The following is a 15505-nucleotide window of genomic DNA, read 5'->3' as shown; positions in this document are numbered from 1 at the left end:
GAGAACTTGAACACCCATGGTCAGTAGTCCACGCAGATCAGTGGGGAGGGAGGGGTTGTTGGGAGAAAGTGATGGCAAAGCTGGGTGTCTGTGTGGACAAAACCGAACTGAACTCTTCCCTAAACGAGATATACAGCTCACCCCTCCAGGAGGGATGAATGGTGAAACTTCCAAGTTAGAGGGAGGGTTGGGAGCCATCTCTGTGACTTTGGGGTACAGATGATTCCCCAAACAAGCTCAGTAAACACAAACTATGAGAAGTCATTACACTTGCTCACATCAAAACAAGAACATCTGCTCAAGAGGGACACAATGCGGAAGGCCAGTAGTCCCAGGACAGAATGAGAAAGATGTTTGCCATACCATGAAAGGTACAGAAGGAACAGGGACCTCCTGAAAACCAACAAGGAAAATATAAGAACAATCCTCAAAAAAAAAAAAAGGCAACCTAAAAAAAGAAGAAACCCAAAGGGCTCACATACGACAAAATGCTCAAGTCAATACAGGTCAGAAAGAGATCATTTTTCTCCTACTATACTGGTTAAAAAAAGGAAATAAGAAAACAATGTAAAGATAGAGCATGCATGGGAAAATAACTCATGTCCCTTTTGTGTGTTCAAACCTGCTTTTCTTAACTTGTTTTAAAGGAAGTCATGGAATGTGGAACAGATTGGCACACGGGGCTTTGAGCAGAACTCCTGGACTCTCCGGGGCTGCAGCATGGATGCATCTGAAGCCTTGGGAAGGCAAAGGCAGTGTGGCAATTAAGCCACTGAAGCCTCAGGGAGGCGCCAAAATAGCAGCGACACCAAGAATCACCTCTCAAAGGCATAATAGAGTGCTCTGTGGCCAGCCCTCACTAAACCTTCTACACACATCAATGCTTTTAAATCCATACTCGTCCACTTCAGTCACCTGCCAAAGTCAAAGGGTTCTCAGGGTGCACAACACTGTCCAAAGGGCCAAGCAGATGGTATAGCAAGGACTGTGGCCTTTGCTCCCAGCTCTCCTGGGATGCACTATGTCCTGCAACTTTTGTCATGGGCCTTTCTGAGGCTCAGTGTCCTCATCAGCAATAGGGGTTGGTATCCTCCTGTCTTGTAGGGTGCAGGAGGGACTAGAAATACTGTCCAGCAGGCAGAAGTTGCTCCCCAGAAATGGACAGCTTCACAGTGACTGACCTGGAAATGGATGGCCCATCCCTCATGATGCAGTCAGCCCAGTGCTGGGCATGTTTTAGGTCGACTATTAGCTTCCCACATGAGCCTGTGGGAGGATATGTGTTTGCCTGCAGAAATGCAGGCTGCCAGGGCTGGCTAAGCAGGACTCTTGAGTAAGATCCATGTGGCTAGTACACAGACGATGTTAAGTTCACCTTATGTAAATCGGCAATAGGACATCCGGCGGGGTGCCTTAATCAGCTGGCACAGAAAAATCCACACACAGTCTGGGAACAAGTCCACTTGCTGGACCCACACTTGCCAACCCAAAACCAGAACCTTCTTTTCTCTCCTTTCGTGAATGCTGTTCATTAGGTATAACAAGCACCTGACCTCACTGGGCATGTGGACATTCAGGAGGCGAAAGACAGTGCATGCATAATGCAGACCGCAGGGCTGGCACGGGGACAAAAGGGTTTGATCTGAGCTCTTCCCGGGACAGGATGCTCAGCTGCCCCCAGGGTCCCACCCATAGAACTTGTCTCTAATGATTCAAAATGCCACCTCTTAGTCTCCTCTGCCAGGAGCTGAGAGGTGGGAGAGGCAAAGATGAAGCGCCAGTCCCTGCCCCCAGGGACCTTTGTAATAAAAACACCACTCCCTCCTGCCAGGCATGATTATCTCTGAAATCCAGCCAGCTTTCCATGTTCCCTTATCTCACGTCCTCCTGGCGAGTGAGAACAGGAACAGAGGATGAATCCGGCTATAGTGGCCTCAGGCTGCAGGATGTGGAAGTCCAAATGCTCAGCACCTAGAGGTTTACCTGCCTTCCAATCCCATTGTGTGAGAGTCCTCATCGACTCTATTGCCCTTCAAATATGTGCACTGAGTCCAGGAATTATGGAATCAGAGCCAGAAAGGGCCAATAGATCAGGGCTATTGGCACAGAGAGGGCTGGTGGGGGCAGCTAAAGGAGAAGGAAGTTTATAGTACTAAGTGCTTCCATTAGAAGAGAAGACAGGTATCAGATCAACCATCTAAGCTTTGACTTAATAAACTTGAAAATGGGGGCGCCTGGGTGGCTCAGATGGTTAAGCGTCTGCCTTCGGCTCAGGTCATGATCCCAGGGTCCTGGGATCGAGTCCCGCATCGGGCTCCCTGCTCCTTGGGAGCCTGCTTCTCCCTCTGCCTCCCTCTCTCTCTCCCTGTCTCTCATGAATAAATAAATAAAATCTTTAAAAAATAAATAAATAAATAAACTTGAAAATGGAAGGATAAGTCAGTGTAATTGTATGTAACATAACTCAATGTAAGTGAAAAGAAAAACAGAGGAGATCAATTGAAACCAAAGTTGATTCTTTGAGAAGATGAATAAAATTGATAAACTTCCAGCCAGACTGACCAGGGGGGAAAAAAAAGTAGAAGAAATAATTTACCAGTATCAAGAACAAAAGATGGGCTATTACCAACTATTTTTCACAATTTAAAGGGTAATGAGGGACCTCCACAAACAACATTATGCCTATATATTCAAAACCTTGTATGAAATGGACCAACTCCTCAGTAGGCACTTCATTAAAGAAGAAACACATGACCAGAAAGTCCTATATCTATTAAAGAAAACTCCAGTTTCCCAGGAAATTCTCCCAAATATTTAAAGGAGACCAAATACTGACTCTACACAATCTTTTCTAGAAAGTAGAAGAGAAGGAAACACTTGCCAACTCCTTTTGTGGGGGTGGCATTATCAAAACTGAAGGCATTGCAATAAAAGAAGACTATAGACCAATATCCTCACAAAAACAGACATGAAGATCCTGAATAAAATATTAGCAAATCAAATCTAACAACATATAAAAAGGGACAATACATCACAACCAAGTGGGGTTTATCTGGGAATTCAGGACTGGTTCAACATTTAAAAATCAATTAATGTAAGTACACGGCACCTCTTCATACTGGCTTTGCAATTTCCTGTACATCTCTAATTATTTCAAAATAAAAGGCTTTAAGAAATCAATTAATATAATTCACTATATTAACCGACTAAAAAAGAAAATTGTATAATCATCTCAATAAATGCATAAAAAGCATTCCATAAAATCCAACATCCATTCATGATAAAAATCTCTCAGTAATAAGAGGGAGATTTTTAGCCTGAGAAAGCTTATCTAGACAAAACCTCAGCAAGCACAAAGACTGAATGCCTCCCCCTGAGGTCAGGCCCGTAGCGCACACACAAGCATTTCCTTGCTCTGCCCACTAAAGAAGTGACACCCCAGGAGCACTGAGCACACCTAGCTCCAGATCATGGTTTCTAAATACCATTATCCACTAAAAGGATCAGGACTCTCTGGAGAAGTGATCGATTCCAGGAATGGGATGGGGAGATTTCCAGAGGAGCTGGAACCAGAAGTGAGATGCTGGGGAGTTGGAAGCATGCTGAGAGGTACAGGAGCCAAATGAAGGAGGTCCCAAGGTTCAAAGCTGGAACAATGTGAACGAGAAAATAATGATAATACTGGATTATTACTCAAATAATAAAACAAATATTCATTAGTCCATAATGAAATAAGTTGAACCAGAACAGGTAAATAAATGGAGGAAAAGGGGTAACTCCTCCTTACAGAAGAATTTCAGTTAATAAGTAGAGATGGAATGGGGAAGTAGAAACTCACCATCAGAACACCACAGCAACCTTGCTGCAGGCGTGGCCCCCAGAGGGACGTTAAAACCATTGGACAAACATGACAGCAGAAACAGGATATTTGCAAAGTCTCATAGACTCTCCCCCACCCCAGATATTTATTAATTACAAAGGGAAAAATAACCGTGTATCTTGTGACAAAACACAGCAACATCATGTACCCCTGCTTCACTGGAAACATTACTTCAATGGGATTCTTCCCCAAACATAATAACCTCAGGCTAATTGTGAGGAAACCTCAGACAACCCCGAATTTCTACAACACAAGTGACCAGGGCTCTTCAAGTGTCAAGACACAAAGGATAAGGGAAGACCAAGAAACTGTCTCAGACTAGAGAAGACTAGAGAGACCTTACAAATGTACGTGGGGTCCTGGAGCAGAGAGGTGACATTTGTGGGCAATGGGTCTGTTCTTTAGTGAACAGTAATGCACCAATCCTGATTTCTAAGATTTGTCACTGATCTGTGGATACGTAAGATGTTACTAGAGAAAGTAGTGGGTGAGGGCATGTGTAAACACTGTACTCTTTTTACAGTTATTCTGTAAACGACACAAAAGCACAAAGTGGTCCATGAGCTAAGTCGTGCCTGGACAAGCAGAAGATGTGCAGATGCGGCTGGCCCATCATGCCATGTGCCACCTGCGCCCCATCCTTCACCGGCTGTGGACTGCAGTCCCCAAGAAAGGAGGCCTGCAGCACCTTTCCTTCCATCCCAGATTCTGGCCTTGTGTCTGTTTCAGAGCAGGTGCTTGCTAAGAGTCGAATTGTGTCCCATGAGGATGCCGAAATCCTAACCCCCAGTACCTGCAGAAGTGACCTTATTTGGAAAGATGGTCGTCACAGATGATCAAGATACAATGAGGTCATTGGGGGGGAGGGGTCCTAACCCAATACGACTGGCGTCCTTGTAAAATGAGAAAATGTGGATGCAGACAGGCACACAGGGAGGATGCCATGTGAGGATGCAGGCAGAGATGGGGAGATGCTTGTACAAGCCCAGGAACCCCAAGATTGCCAGCAAACCCCCAAAGCTAAGAGAGCACGGAACAGATTCTCCATCAGGCTCCAGGAGGAACCAAACTTCCAACCCTTGATCTCGGACATCGAGCCTCCAAACTGGGAGACAACGAATCTCTGTTGTCGAAGCCGCCTCTGGGGCTTTGCTACCGAAGCCACAGGATACTGACACAGCACTGCACACAAATCGTGACTCATCATCGTTATGCAGAAACCAAATAAACCTCCAAGCACAGAGGCGCTTGGTGGTGCTCGGCCAGCAGAGCACTCCACAGCAGCTCTCGCCCAGACCGGGCCTGGGACCCAGCCCCCAACACCCAGGTATTCCACCGTGGCCCCCAACGACCTACTAAAAGAAGAAACCTGCACTCCACCCCCCAAGCTTGCTTTCTAGGACGAAAAACAAGTAGAGACTTCCAGGTCCATTTCCAGAGTTTTGTGAACTGAACAAGGAGTTCTGGAAGTAAAAGGGCTGTGGCTGGTTCTGCAGAACCCAGCTCTAGGCACCAAGGCGGGAATGCATGGGGAGACTACTGCTAGGATAGCACAAGCCAGGAGGGTATGAAGAAAAAGTCAGGGCACCTGGCACACACTCACACATACACACACGCGCACACGCACACACACACTCAGACACACTCACCCTCACACCCTCCTCCAGCCCCACTGCCCCCACCATGGCCACGTCCACCCTGTCCGTCTGCTCCAGCGACCTGAGCTACGGCAGCTGCGTCTGCCTGCCCGGGTCCTGGGACTCCTGCCCTGACTCCTCCTGGCAGGTGGACGACTGCCCAGAGAGCTGCTGCGAGCCCCCCTGCTGCGCCCCCAGCTGTTGCCCGTCCAGCGGCTGCATCCTGGCCTCCTGCCTGACCCTCATCTGCACCCCGTGAGCTGCAGGTCCAGCCCCTGCCAGTCAACCTGCACCAGCTCCTGCCAGCCCTCCTGCTGCAGCTCCTCCCCCTGCCAGGAAGCCTGCGGCGCGTCCATCTGCTGCACCCCTGTCTGCTGCGAGACCTCCCCCTGCTCAGCCCCCTCCTGCAGCCAGCCCAGCCCCTGCTCCTTGTCCTGCTGCAGATCCTCCTCCTGCATGTCCCTCCTCTGCCACTCCATGTGCCTGGCCTGCGGCAGTCCCACCTTAGCCCAGAAGTCCTGCTGCAGATGGGGCACGTTCCCCGCATGGCCAGCTGGGCTCAGGTCCTACCCGGTGACTGTGGTCCTCCCAGCCACCCCTCCTCAATCTGGTCTTGACCCGTGTTAAGGGGTTTCCCCCACTGAGGACAGGAGCAGGTCTCACCTGGAAGCTGACTACCATGTCCTGAATTGCTCCGGCACATGGACCATTCCTAGTGTCTGCTGGTCCAGTCTGCTGCTGAGCTGCACTTGTAGACAAACCACACATCCACACAGTGTGTGACCTTGCAGAGGTCTCCTAGGAAGTCCCCATGGCAGTGGTCTTCCCTCTGTATCTCCCACCCCTCACGAGGGTCAGCCCAGCCTCCATCCACATGTCTTTGTCCCCTCAGCTCAGTAACCCTCAGCTATCTCTAGATGCACTTAAGCAAGCTGGCCAATAAACACCAAGACCGACCAGAGCCCTGGCTCCCTGTGTCTTGTCATTATTCCCCAGCCTGACCACACGTCCACTTTCCTCCTCTGTACACAATGCTGCCGCCCTGCAGGACCCTGTGTGGTTTCCTGTGATTCCCCAAGGCAGCTGGGCAGCAGAGGGTGGGGGTGGGTATTGCAGCCCTTTGGCCACTTGGGGCCATCCTGGGCTCATCCTTCACCCTCTTGTACTGTCATCCATGGGATAGTTCTTTTCCTCGATTTGCCTGCCACTCCTTATGATGCCTGTTCAATCAGGATTAGGATCTGCTAGATCCATATTTTTCCAGAGTATGTCTAAATGCCCTTCTAACTTCAAAATTAGCAATTTTCATCTCTGTATTGCCTAAAATCTTCTCAATGCCCCACTCTCACATCCCCGGTGAAGTGTCAGGAGCATGTGCTAAGGGGTGCAATCTGTTACAAAGTACAGATCCCAGAAGTCACATATTAATACTCATGCTAAACCTGCCTGAGAGTAAGGGCTTCTCTCAATCTGCCATAACAAAACATAAAAACAAGCACAGAAGCATCACAGTTATCAAGCCAATCCATAGGTGGTAAGTGCCAGACAGAACAAAGCCCAGCACTCTTTAAAGGAAGGAAACAAAGTACAATATTCAACAGTATTACACTATTATTTTATTGAAACCCAGCATCCAATAAAAAATTACTAGACACATTTTTAATGATTTTATTTATTTATTTGAGAGAGAGAGCATGTGCACACATGCGTGCACACAAATGGGGGCAGGGCAGAGGGGGAGGGAGAGGGAGAGAGAGAATCTCGGGCAGACTCTGCACTAAGTGTGAAGCCCAACAGAGGGCTCCATCCCACGACCCTGAGATCAGGACCTGAGCCAAAAGCAAGAGTTGGATGCTCAACTAACTGAGCCACCCAGATGCCCCCAAATTACTAGATACATTAAGAGGGAAAAAAAACCTAACCCATAATCAAGAGGCAAAACAGATTATACAAACAAACTCAGAAATGACAGTTGCTGGAATTAGCAGACAAGATAGTTAAAACAACGATGATAAATATGTTCAAGGATTTCAAGGAAGACATGAACACAAAGAAGAGAGAAATGTAAGATACAAAGGAGAACTAAATGGAACTGCAAGAGGTAAAAAACATAACATTAACAATAAAAAATTTAAAGGATGAATTTAAAAGTAGAATAAAGACTGCAGATGACCTAGGAGACATAATCATAGAAATTACCCAAACTGAAAGACAGTAAGAAAAATAATTTAAATTAACAGAGCGTCAGTGATCTGAGCAACAATATTATATGGTCTAACATAAATATAATTGGAGTCCCTGAGGAAAAAAGGTCAGGGGTGAGGGGAGACAGAAAAATATTTAAAGAGACAATGGCCAAATGTTTCCAAATTTGATGAAATTGAGAAGTATATAGAAAACTTGAGAAACACTATAAACTAACCTGACCTTATTGATATGTATACAATATTGCATCCAACAACAGTGAACTCGAATTCATTTTTTTTTTCAAATGTACATAGAACATTCACCAAAAAAAAATCATATGCTGGGCCATAAAACCAGTCTTAATATATTTAATAGTCTTAATATATTTAATAGGACAAATAACTGGAATCATACAGAGAATGTTGTTTGACCACAACAAAATCAGAAGTCATGAACAGAAAGATAGCTGGAAAACCAAAAAATATTTGGATATTAAATAACACACTTCAAAATAATCCATGAGTCAAAGAAGGAATCACAATGGAAAACTGGAAGTATTTTTAATAAAATAAAAATAAACTTTATAGAATGCAACTAACACAGCATATAGGGGGAAATGTATAGCTTTAATAATTTACATTAGAAAAGAAGGAATCCATCAATTATCTAAGTTTCTACCTTTAGAAGCTACAAAAAATAAGCACAAGTTGAATCCAAAATAGGTAGAGGGAAGGAAATAATCGAGAAGTGTAGAAATCTACCAAATAGAAAATGGACAAACAAGAGAAAATTAATAAAACCAAGTCTAATTTTTAAAGATCACCAAAATTAATAAATTTCTACCTTGACCAGTCAAGAAAAAGAAAAGAAAAGGAAATAAATAAACAATATCAGGAATAAAGAAAGGGCTATAGCCCCAGATTCTACAGACATTAAAAGAATAAAAGAAGAAGGCAACTCTTGGTGCTGACACATTCAACAACTTAGGTGAAATGGACAAATAACTGGAAAGATATACATATAAAAACTCATACAAGAAGAAATAGAAAACCAAAATTGCCCTCTATCAACTGAAGTAACTGAATTATAGTTAAGATCCTTCCCACAGAGAAAATGCATGTCCAATCCTAAGGAATATATAAAAATGCTATTAAAATTCCTAAGTGCAGTTAGCAAGGTCACAGGATACAAGGTCAACACACAAAAACTGATTAAATTTCTACATGGTAGCAATGAGTACTTGGAAATGAAATAAACACACCATTAACTAAAACACTGAAAAATAAAATAATAGAGAAACTTAATATATGTACAATGTTGATGTACTAAAAATGATAAAGTATTGCATTAAAAAAGTTACCCTAAATGACTAGAAATAGATATTATGTTTATGAATTGAAAGATTCCATATTGTTAAAATGTCGATTCTTTCCAAATTTACCTACAAGTTTAACGCAATTCCAATAAAAATCCCAGCAAGTTATTCTTTAGAAGGCGATGAGCTGATTCTAAAATATATTCTAAAATCAATAGAAATGTAAAGGATCTAGAATAGCTAACCAATTTTGAAAAAGAAAAACGTAATTGGATGACTAACTGCTGGATTTCAAGACTTCATTTAAAGCTGCGTTGATGGAGACAGTGTGTTATGGGTATAAGAACAAAGGCTGAAGACGGGACAGAGCAGGGTCCAGAAATAGGCCCCCACATACACGGTCAATAGATTTTTTGGCAAGGGTCAGTCAATGGAGAAAGGATAGTCTTCTCAACAAATGATGCTGGAAACAACCAACAACATATTCAAAAATTAACTTGAAAGGGATTATAGAACTTAGTATGACAGTTAAAACCCTAGAATATTTAGAAGTACACATAGGACAAAACCAGCATGACCCTGGGTTTGGGCAAAAATTCCTTAGCACCACTGAAGAGAGGGAATATTTTGATTTTAATCAAAATTAAGGATGTCAGCTACTGAAAAGTACTGTCAAGAAAGTGAGAAGTCGGGGCACCTGGGTGGCTCAGTCGTTAAGCACCTGCCTTCGGCTCAGGTCATGATCACGGGGTCCTGGGATCGAGCCCCACATCGGGCTCCCTGCTCGGCGGGAAGCCTGCTTCTCCCTCTCTCACTCCCCCTGCTTGTGTTCCTGCTCCCTCTGTGTCTCTGTCAAATAAATAAATAAAATCTTAAAAAAAAAAAAAGAAAGTAAGAAGTCTAGGCAGAGGTGGGGGAATTTGCAATGTACACATATGATAAATGACTGGTACCTGCAATACGTGAAGAACACTTACAGCGAATAAGAACACAGTCTGATTGCAGAACAATGGGCAGAGGATCTGAGCAGACGCTTCGCTGAGGAAGACAGACAACCATGAACAGGCACACAGGAAACTGACCCACCCACACACAGTAGCCGTCAGGAAGGGCAAATATCACGCTGCTCACCCCATGTAGCACAGGACCCAGCAAGCCTACGCCTAGGTATTTACCAGAGAGAGGACAAGATGCAGAATACAGTGCTTACAGGGGCTTCCTTCATAACCATTAAAACCTGGAGACACCCCAGATGGACTTCAACAGGTGAATAAATAGCTGCGATCCATCCACTCAATAAAACACTACTTGGCAGTTAAAAGGAATTAACTATGAACGTATGCAACCAAAGAGGCAAGTGAAGGAAGCCGGACACTGAGCATGCCTGTTGTACGCTTCCTTCCCTTGGATGCTCCAGAAAAGATCAACTTCAGCAGCTCCGCGGAGCAGCTGCTCCCAGGCGGCAGGCGGGCGTGGAGGCTCGGGACGCAGAGAAACCTTGCTAGGAGGGAAGCTGATATCTCTTGCCCCCAGTGGAGGCTGCAAGACGCAGACCTTTCTCAAAACTCATCAAACGGTACAATGAAATAGGGTGCGTCTGATTATATGTACACTACCTGGACAGAGCTGATTTTAAATGGAAGGATTAGGTAAAACACTGGTCGGGGGAAAAGGGTGTGGGCAAGGAACTTGCAGCAGGTGGGGAGTGTGGCGTGGGCCGGGAGGTGGCTGGCGTTTCAGGAAAGGAGACCGAGAGCCAGGGGACCGCACAGGCTCCCTTCGTGGGTTCTAGCGTGGACACAGCTGTGGGGAGAGTGAGGGGCTCACAGGCCCAGAGGGGAGGACTTGGGAGGGGAGGGCTGACCTCAGTCTGGCCCTTCCTGGGGCAGGGCCACTGGGCCACTGCAGGCAACAGTTCTGGAGCCCTGGCACGGAGTTCTTGCTGGATGTCCCCCCCCCCCTTTGTCCACAAGTGTCCTCACACGATGTCACTGGCATCCCGGCACCGGACCAGGCCACTGTCCACAGCAACGGAGGCTGGACGGGGTTCTCAGTTCACAGGGAAGGCCCCACATCAGGACTCCAAGTCCCTCATGCTCCCAGGCGGAGTCCAGACCTACCAGATGATGGCCCTGAGTCCAGCCCAGGACGGGATCCTGGGGTCCTGCCACCCACCCTTCATATTTTGTTTCAAACCTAGTTGTGTTCTTCAGGAGCTTGGAGCAGTGCCTCCCCCACGACACCACCTTTCCGAGAAATGGGTAGAGCACCCGGGAGGACCCCAGGGGGACCCCAGGCCCATAGGGGCTGTGCTGCCTGCAGCCCCCAGGCCCGCTTGTCTGGGCCGGTTTGCCCAGCTGGGGCAGTGGGTGGAAACGGGCCAGGGGCTGAGAACCCCCAGACCACGACCCGTGTGCAGGTGCCCAGCCTCGGGAAGCCCTGGGCACTCAGGGCCCAGCAGCACTGACCGTCCTGGGCGAGGGCGTGACTCCCACCCCGGGGCCCTGCCCAGAGGAGTCCAGCCCCTGCCCTGCGCGATTTCTCAGTCCCGCATTCCTACAAATGTTCGCGGCGGGAGGAGACCAGTGTCTGGTCAAAAGCCTGGGATCCCCCCGCCCCCATGAGGGTCCGATGAAAGGAAGCAGATCCGTTGGCGAAGTGAGTTTATTGGGGAGCCCGAGGAGGTGCTGACAGGTCGGCAGTTGAGGCCAAGGGACCCGAGCAGAGAAACTGGGAGGGAAGGACAGGGGACCAGAACGGGTGTAGGCACCTCCCGGGGGGAGGCGGGGGCAGCATGCCTGGGAGCTAGGAGGTCAAGGTCAGGTCAGGAGAGTGGACACATGGGGGACCCCGTCCTGGGGTCAGGACTGGACTGAGGGGGCCTGGGAGGACCACCGTCACTGGGTGGGTCCTGAGCCCAGCTGGCCCCGGTGGGGACGTGCCCCGTCAGCAGCAGGACTTCTGGGCTGAGGTGGGCACACAGCAGGCCTGGCGGGGGCCCACGGGCCGGCAGAGCAGGGACACGCAGGAGGCCCGGCGGCAGCAGCTGGGGTGGCAGGAGGAGGCGGGCACGCAGCAGGCGGGCCTGCACACGGGCCGGCAGAGCAGGGACACGCAGGAGGAGGGTCTGCAGCAGGACGAGGAGCAGGGGCTGGGCCGGCAGCAGGAGGGGGGTGAGTAGGGGGAGGCCTCGCAGCAGACAGGGGTGCAGCAGAGGGGCTTGCAGCAGACGGACTCGCCACAGGCTTCCTGGCAGGGGGAGGAGCTGCAGCAGGAGGGCTGGCAGCTAGACTGTTGGCAGCATGAGGAGGCCGAGCAGGGGGAGGCCTGGCAGCAGACAGGGGTGCAGGAGACGGGTTTGCAGCAGGCAGGGGTGCAGCAGACGGGCTTGCAGCAGGCAGGGGTGCAGCAGATGGGCTTGCAGCAGACAGGGGTGCAGCAGACGGGCTTGCAGCAGACAGGGGTGCAGCAGAGCGGCTTGCAGCAGGCAGGGGTGCAGCAGACGGGCTTGCAGCAGACAGGGGTGCAGCAGAGCGGCTTGCAGCAGACAGGGGTGCAGCAGACGGGCTTGCAGCAGACAGGGGTGCAGCAGAGCGGCTTGCAGCAGGCAGGGGTGCAGCAGACGGGCTTGCAGCAGACGGACGCGCCGCAGGCCTCCTGGCAGGGGGAGGAGCTGCAGCAGGAGGGCCGGCAGGAGCTGGTGCAGGCTGATTGGCAGGGGCTGGACCCGCAGCTCACGGGGGTGCAGATGAGGGTCAGGCAGGAGGCCGGGGTGCAGCCGCTGGACTGGCAACAGCTGGGGGTGCAGCAGGGTGGGGCACAAAAAGGGGGCTCGCAGCAGCTCTCTGGGCAGTCGTCCACCTGCCAGGAGGAGTCGGGGCAGGAGTCCCAGGAGCCGGGCAGGCAGACGCAGCTGCCGCAGCTCGGGTTGCTGGAGCAGACGGACAGGGTGGACACGGCCATGGTGGGGGCGGTGGGGCTGGAAGAGGGTGTGAGTGTGAGTGTGTGAGTGTGAGTGTGTGTGAGGTGCCCGAGGCTGACAGCCTTTATATCCTCCTGACTCTTGGGTCCCAGGTCCCCACAAGCCTCTAGTTCCGGCTCCCAGGCCATGTTAGTGATATTTATTTGCCTGGATGTTGTCCAGCTCATAAACCTCCTGGAGCATCTGACTCTGGAGCGGTCCCATGTGTCCCAGGGGAGCAGGAGTGGGATGGACATCCAGCCACCAGCTAGGGCTGCCCCAGGGCAGTCGCTCACTCGGCAGGCAGAGGGCATTTGGAAGTTTCTCTGTGGTTCAAACACCTCTTCCCCTGGGGATGCAGGACTGTGGCCCCCTGTGAAGGAAGAACCCGGAAGCCAAGGGTGGTCAGTGCCTTCCCAGGGCCACCTGCCAGGCTGGACCTCCTGGCCTGAGCTCTAGAGCATTTTTCATCACCAAAACGCTGTGTCCCTATGTCCACTTTCCACCTGTCTGTGTGCTTGGGAGACCACAGGGCTTTGTATCCAAAGCCTCTGGCCCCTTGGGACGAGGACACGGCCTGGGGCTGTGGTTATGTGTGAGCCACCTGAGTACCTGGGCTGGACATCAGTGGTGGTCACCGCCCTCATCTTCCTCTGGGGCAGCCTCATCTGTCGGAACAGCCCCCATCGGTCTCCCCCAGCCTTTCTTCTGGATGACTCCCTCATCGCATGCCCCGCACGACACCAGACGATCCACCATGTCACTAGGTAGCGCACGGACACAGAACACAACAGAAAGATCGGCAATGTGGCCGTGCAGAGTGAGTGTCCCTCAGCCCTGCCTACCAGCACCCCATCCTCCTCCCAGGAAGCAGCTACACTCCCCCTCCCCTTTATCTCTGTGCATGTCTCTGTGTCTCTCTGTTTCTTATTCTCTGTCTGCACACACACGTGCACACACGCACATGGGGCATTCTCATTAGTCACAGTCGCTAGGTTCTAGAAAGTCACCAAAAACACTGAATTAGCAAATCTGGGAACACTGAACCATCACTCCCAGAGAAACACGGGGTTGGGTCCCTGCAAGCTTTGGTCAGATTTTCAGCAACCCTCAATACATTGCTGGCTTGATGTGTGTTTCTGTTTAAAGCGACTTATTTAATAAATACTTGACATACATCTTATTTAACAGTGGACTCACCGCCAACAGCACCTTAAGTCATGACTGAGCAAGACTTATTTGACGTGGATTTCCTCCACAAAGCACATGAGCCCCCTTGTGCTCAGAACCCCAGACCTTTAGCGCTAGGCCTGAGGCCACTTTCACCAGCAAAATCACAACATAAAGTGCGAAACACAGCATGAAGGAGACAGGAAAGGACAGGCTCACAGTCTGGGAGCTGACACAAGGAGGCAGAGCCTCGTTCCACCTCAGCTGGAAACGCGTGTCCGAGTCTTAAATTTGGAGTACTCTGCACATGTCTGCAAATGACCATGCACACATTGTGAGTATTGATTTGGGGTTACAAATAAATTTTAGCAAGTAATTCATGAATAATGAAGATTGACTCTATCATCTATTCTCTATATACAGGTACACGAACGTGTATAAAGTATTTGTGTGTATACATTTTTAAAATACAAATTGTATCATATTCTACCCCCTCTGTTTTTTTGTAACTTAATATAGCATGGAGCTCCTTTCCTATGAATACATAAAGATTTCTCTTTCTTGGTTGCAGCTGCATAGAATCTCACATTGTCCTGTGCATTTGTTTGTATCTTTCCCATCTTTGTGCTTCCAAACTTCCTGTGCCCTTATATTTAGGATCTAGTTCTTAGAATTTGCATGTAGGTTTTCCATTTTTGTGCAGAATCACAATCTTTATTTGTAAATTGAAATATTTAATACTTTACATTTAATTTCATTATTGATAATTGGGTTTATATCTGAGATCTGATTGTATGTTTTCTATTTGTCACAAATGTTTTATGTTCCTTTTACAAACTATTTCCTGACTGCTTTGGGGTATTTTTGTTATTTATCTCCCCTCTCCCATTCATTTCTCGTTGTCTGTGGTTTCGTGACTGTCTCAGAGGTCAGCCCAGAGGCTACAGTGCGCCTTCCTGGGATGGTCAAGTCTGATGGGCACGGGTGCATGGGCCGCTTCTGGAGCAACCCTGAGACCCCAGCACACCTCAGCTCCTCACCCTGCTCGAGCTGCACTGTTCATCTCTAGTACAGTGTAGAGCCCACGGGAAACTGTAAATATACAACATATTATAACATTGTGAATGGAAATGTGGGCCAGTTTCCTGTTGTTTGTCCTGTTGTTTATCCTTGCAGGTTCTCCATTTTCCTGCACTTTTCCCCTCCAGCCATCCTACCTAAAAGCTTCCCGTGATAGTGACTTCAAAGTTCATCTTCTGGTGTGGAATCCACTCTGTGTCTGCTGGTCTGGAGATGTTTTGTAGCACCTTCACCTCCAAATGGCATTCTTGGGGAGCTCTGTTCCAGTTCTGCAG

At 48.7% G+C, this 15505-nt stretch overlaps 1 protein-coding gene across 1 annotated transcript; it reads right to left on the bottom strand.

Moving 5' to 3' along the window:
* Positions 1-11965: 11965 nt before the first annotated feature.
* LOC135362533 (keratin-associated protein 10-4-like) lies at positions 11966-12982 on the bottom strand. The gene has a single exon (XM_064578032.1). It carries the CDS (start codon positions 12980-12982, stop codon positions 11966-11968), a length of 1017 nt encoding a protein of 338 aa, XP_064434102.1.
* Positions 12983-15505: the final 2523 nt, after the last annotated feature.

The sequence above is a fragment of the Mirounga angustirostris genome, unplaced genomic scaffold (genome assembly GCF_029215605.1).
Source record: "Mirounga angustirostris isolate CCGP_5_RB_7025 unplaced genomic scaffold, mMirAng1.0.hap1 SCAF_1, whole genome shotgun sequence".
NCBI classification, from domain to species: domain Eukaryota; kingdom Metazoa; phylum Chordata; class Mammalia; order Carnivora; family Phocidae; genus Mirounga; species Mirounga angustirostris.
Note: the sequence above shows the minus strand (reverse complement) of the source record. Positions and strands in the feature narration are given on the sequence as shown.

Coding starts and splice junctions, on each gene's coding strand:
- LOC135362533 (XM_064578032.1), bottom strand. CDS start 12,982: ATGGCCGTGTCCACCCTGTCCGTCTGCTCCAGCAACCCGAGCTGCGGC.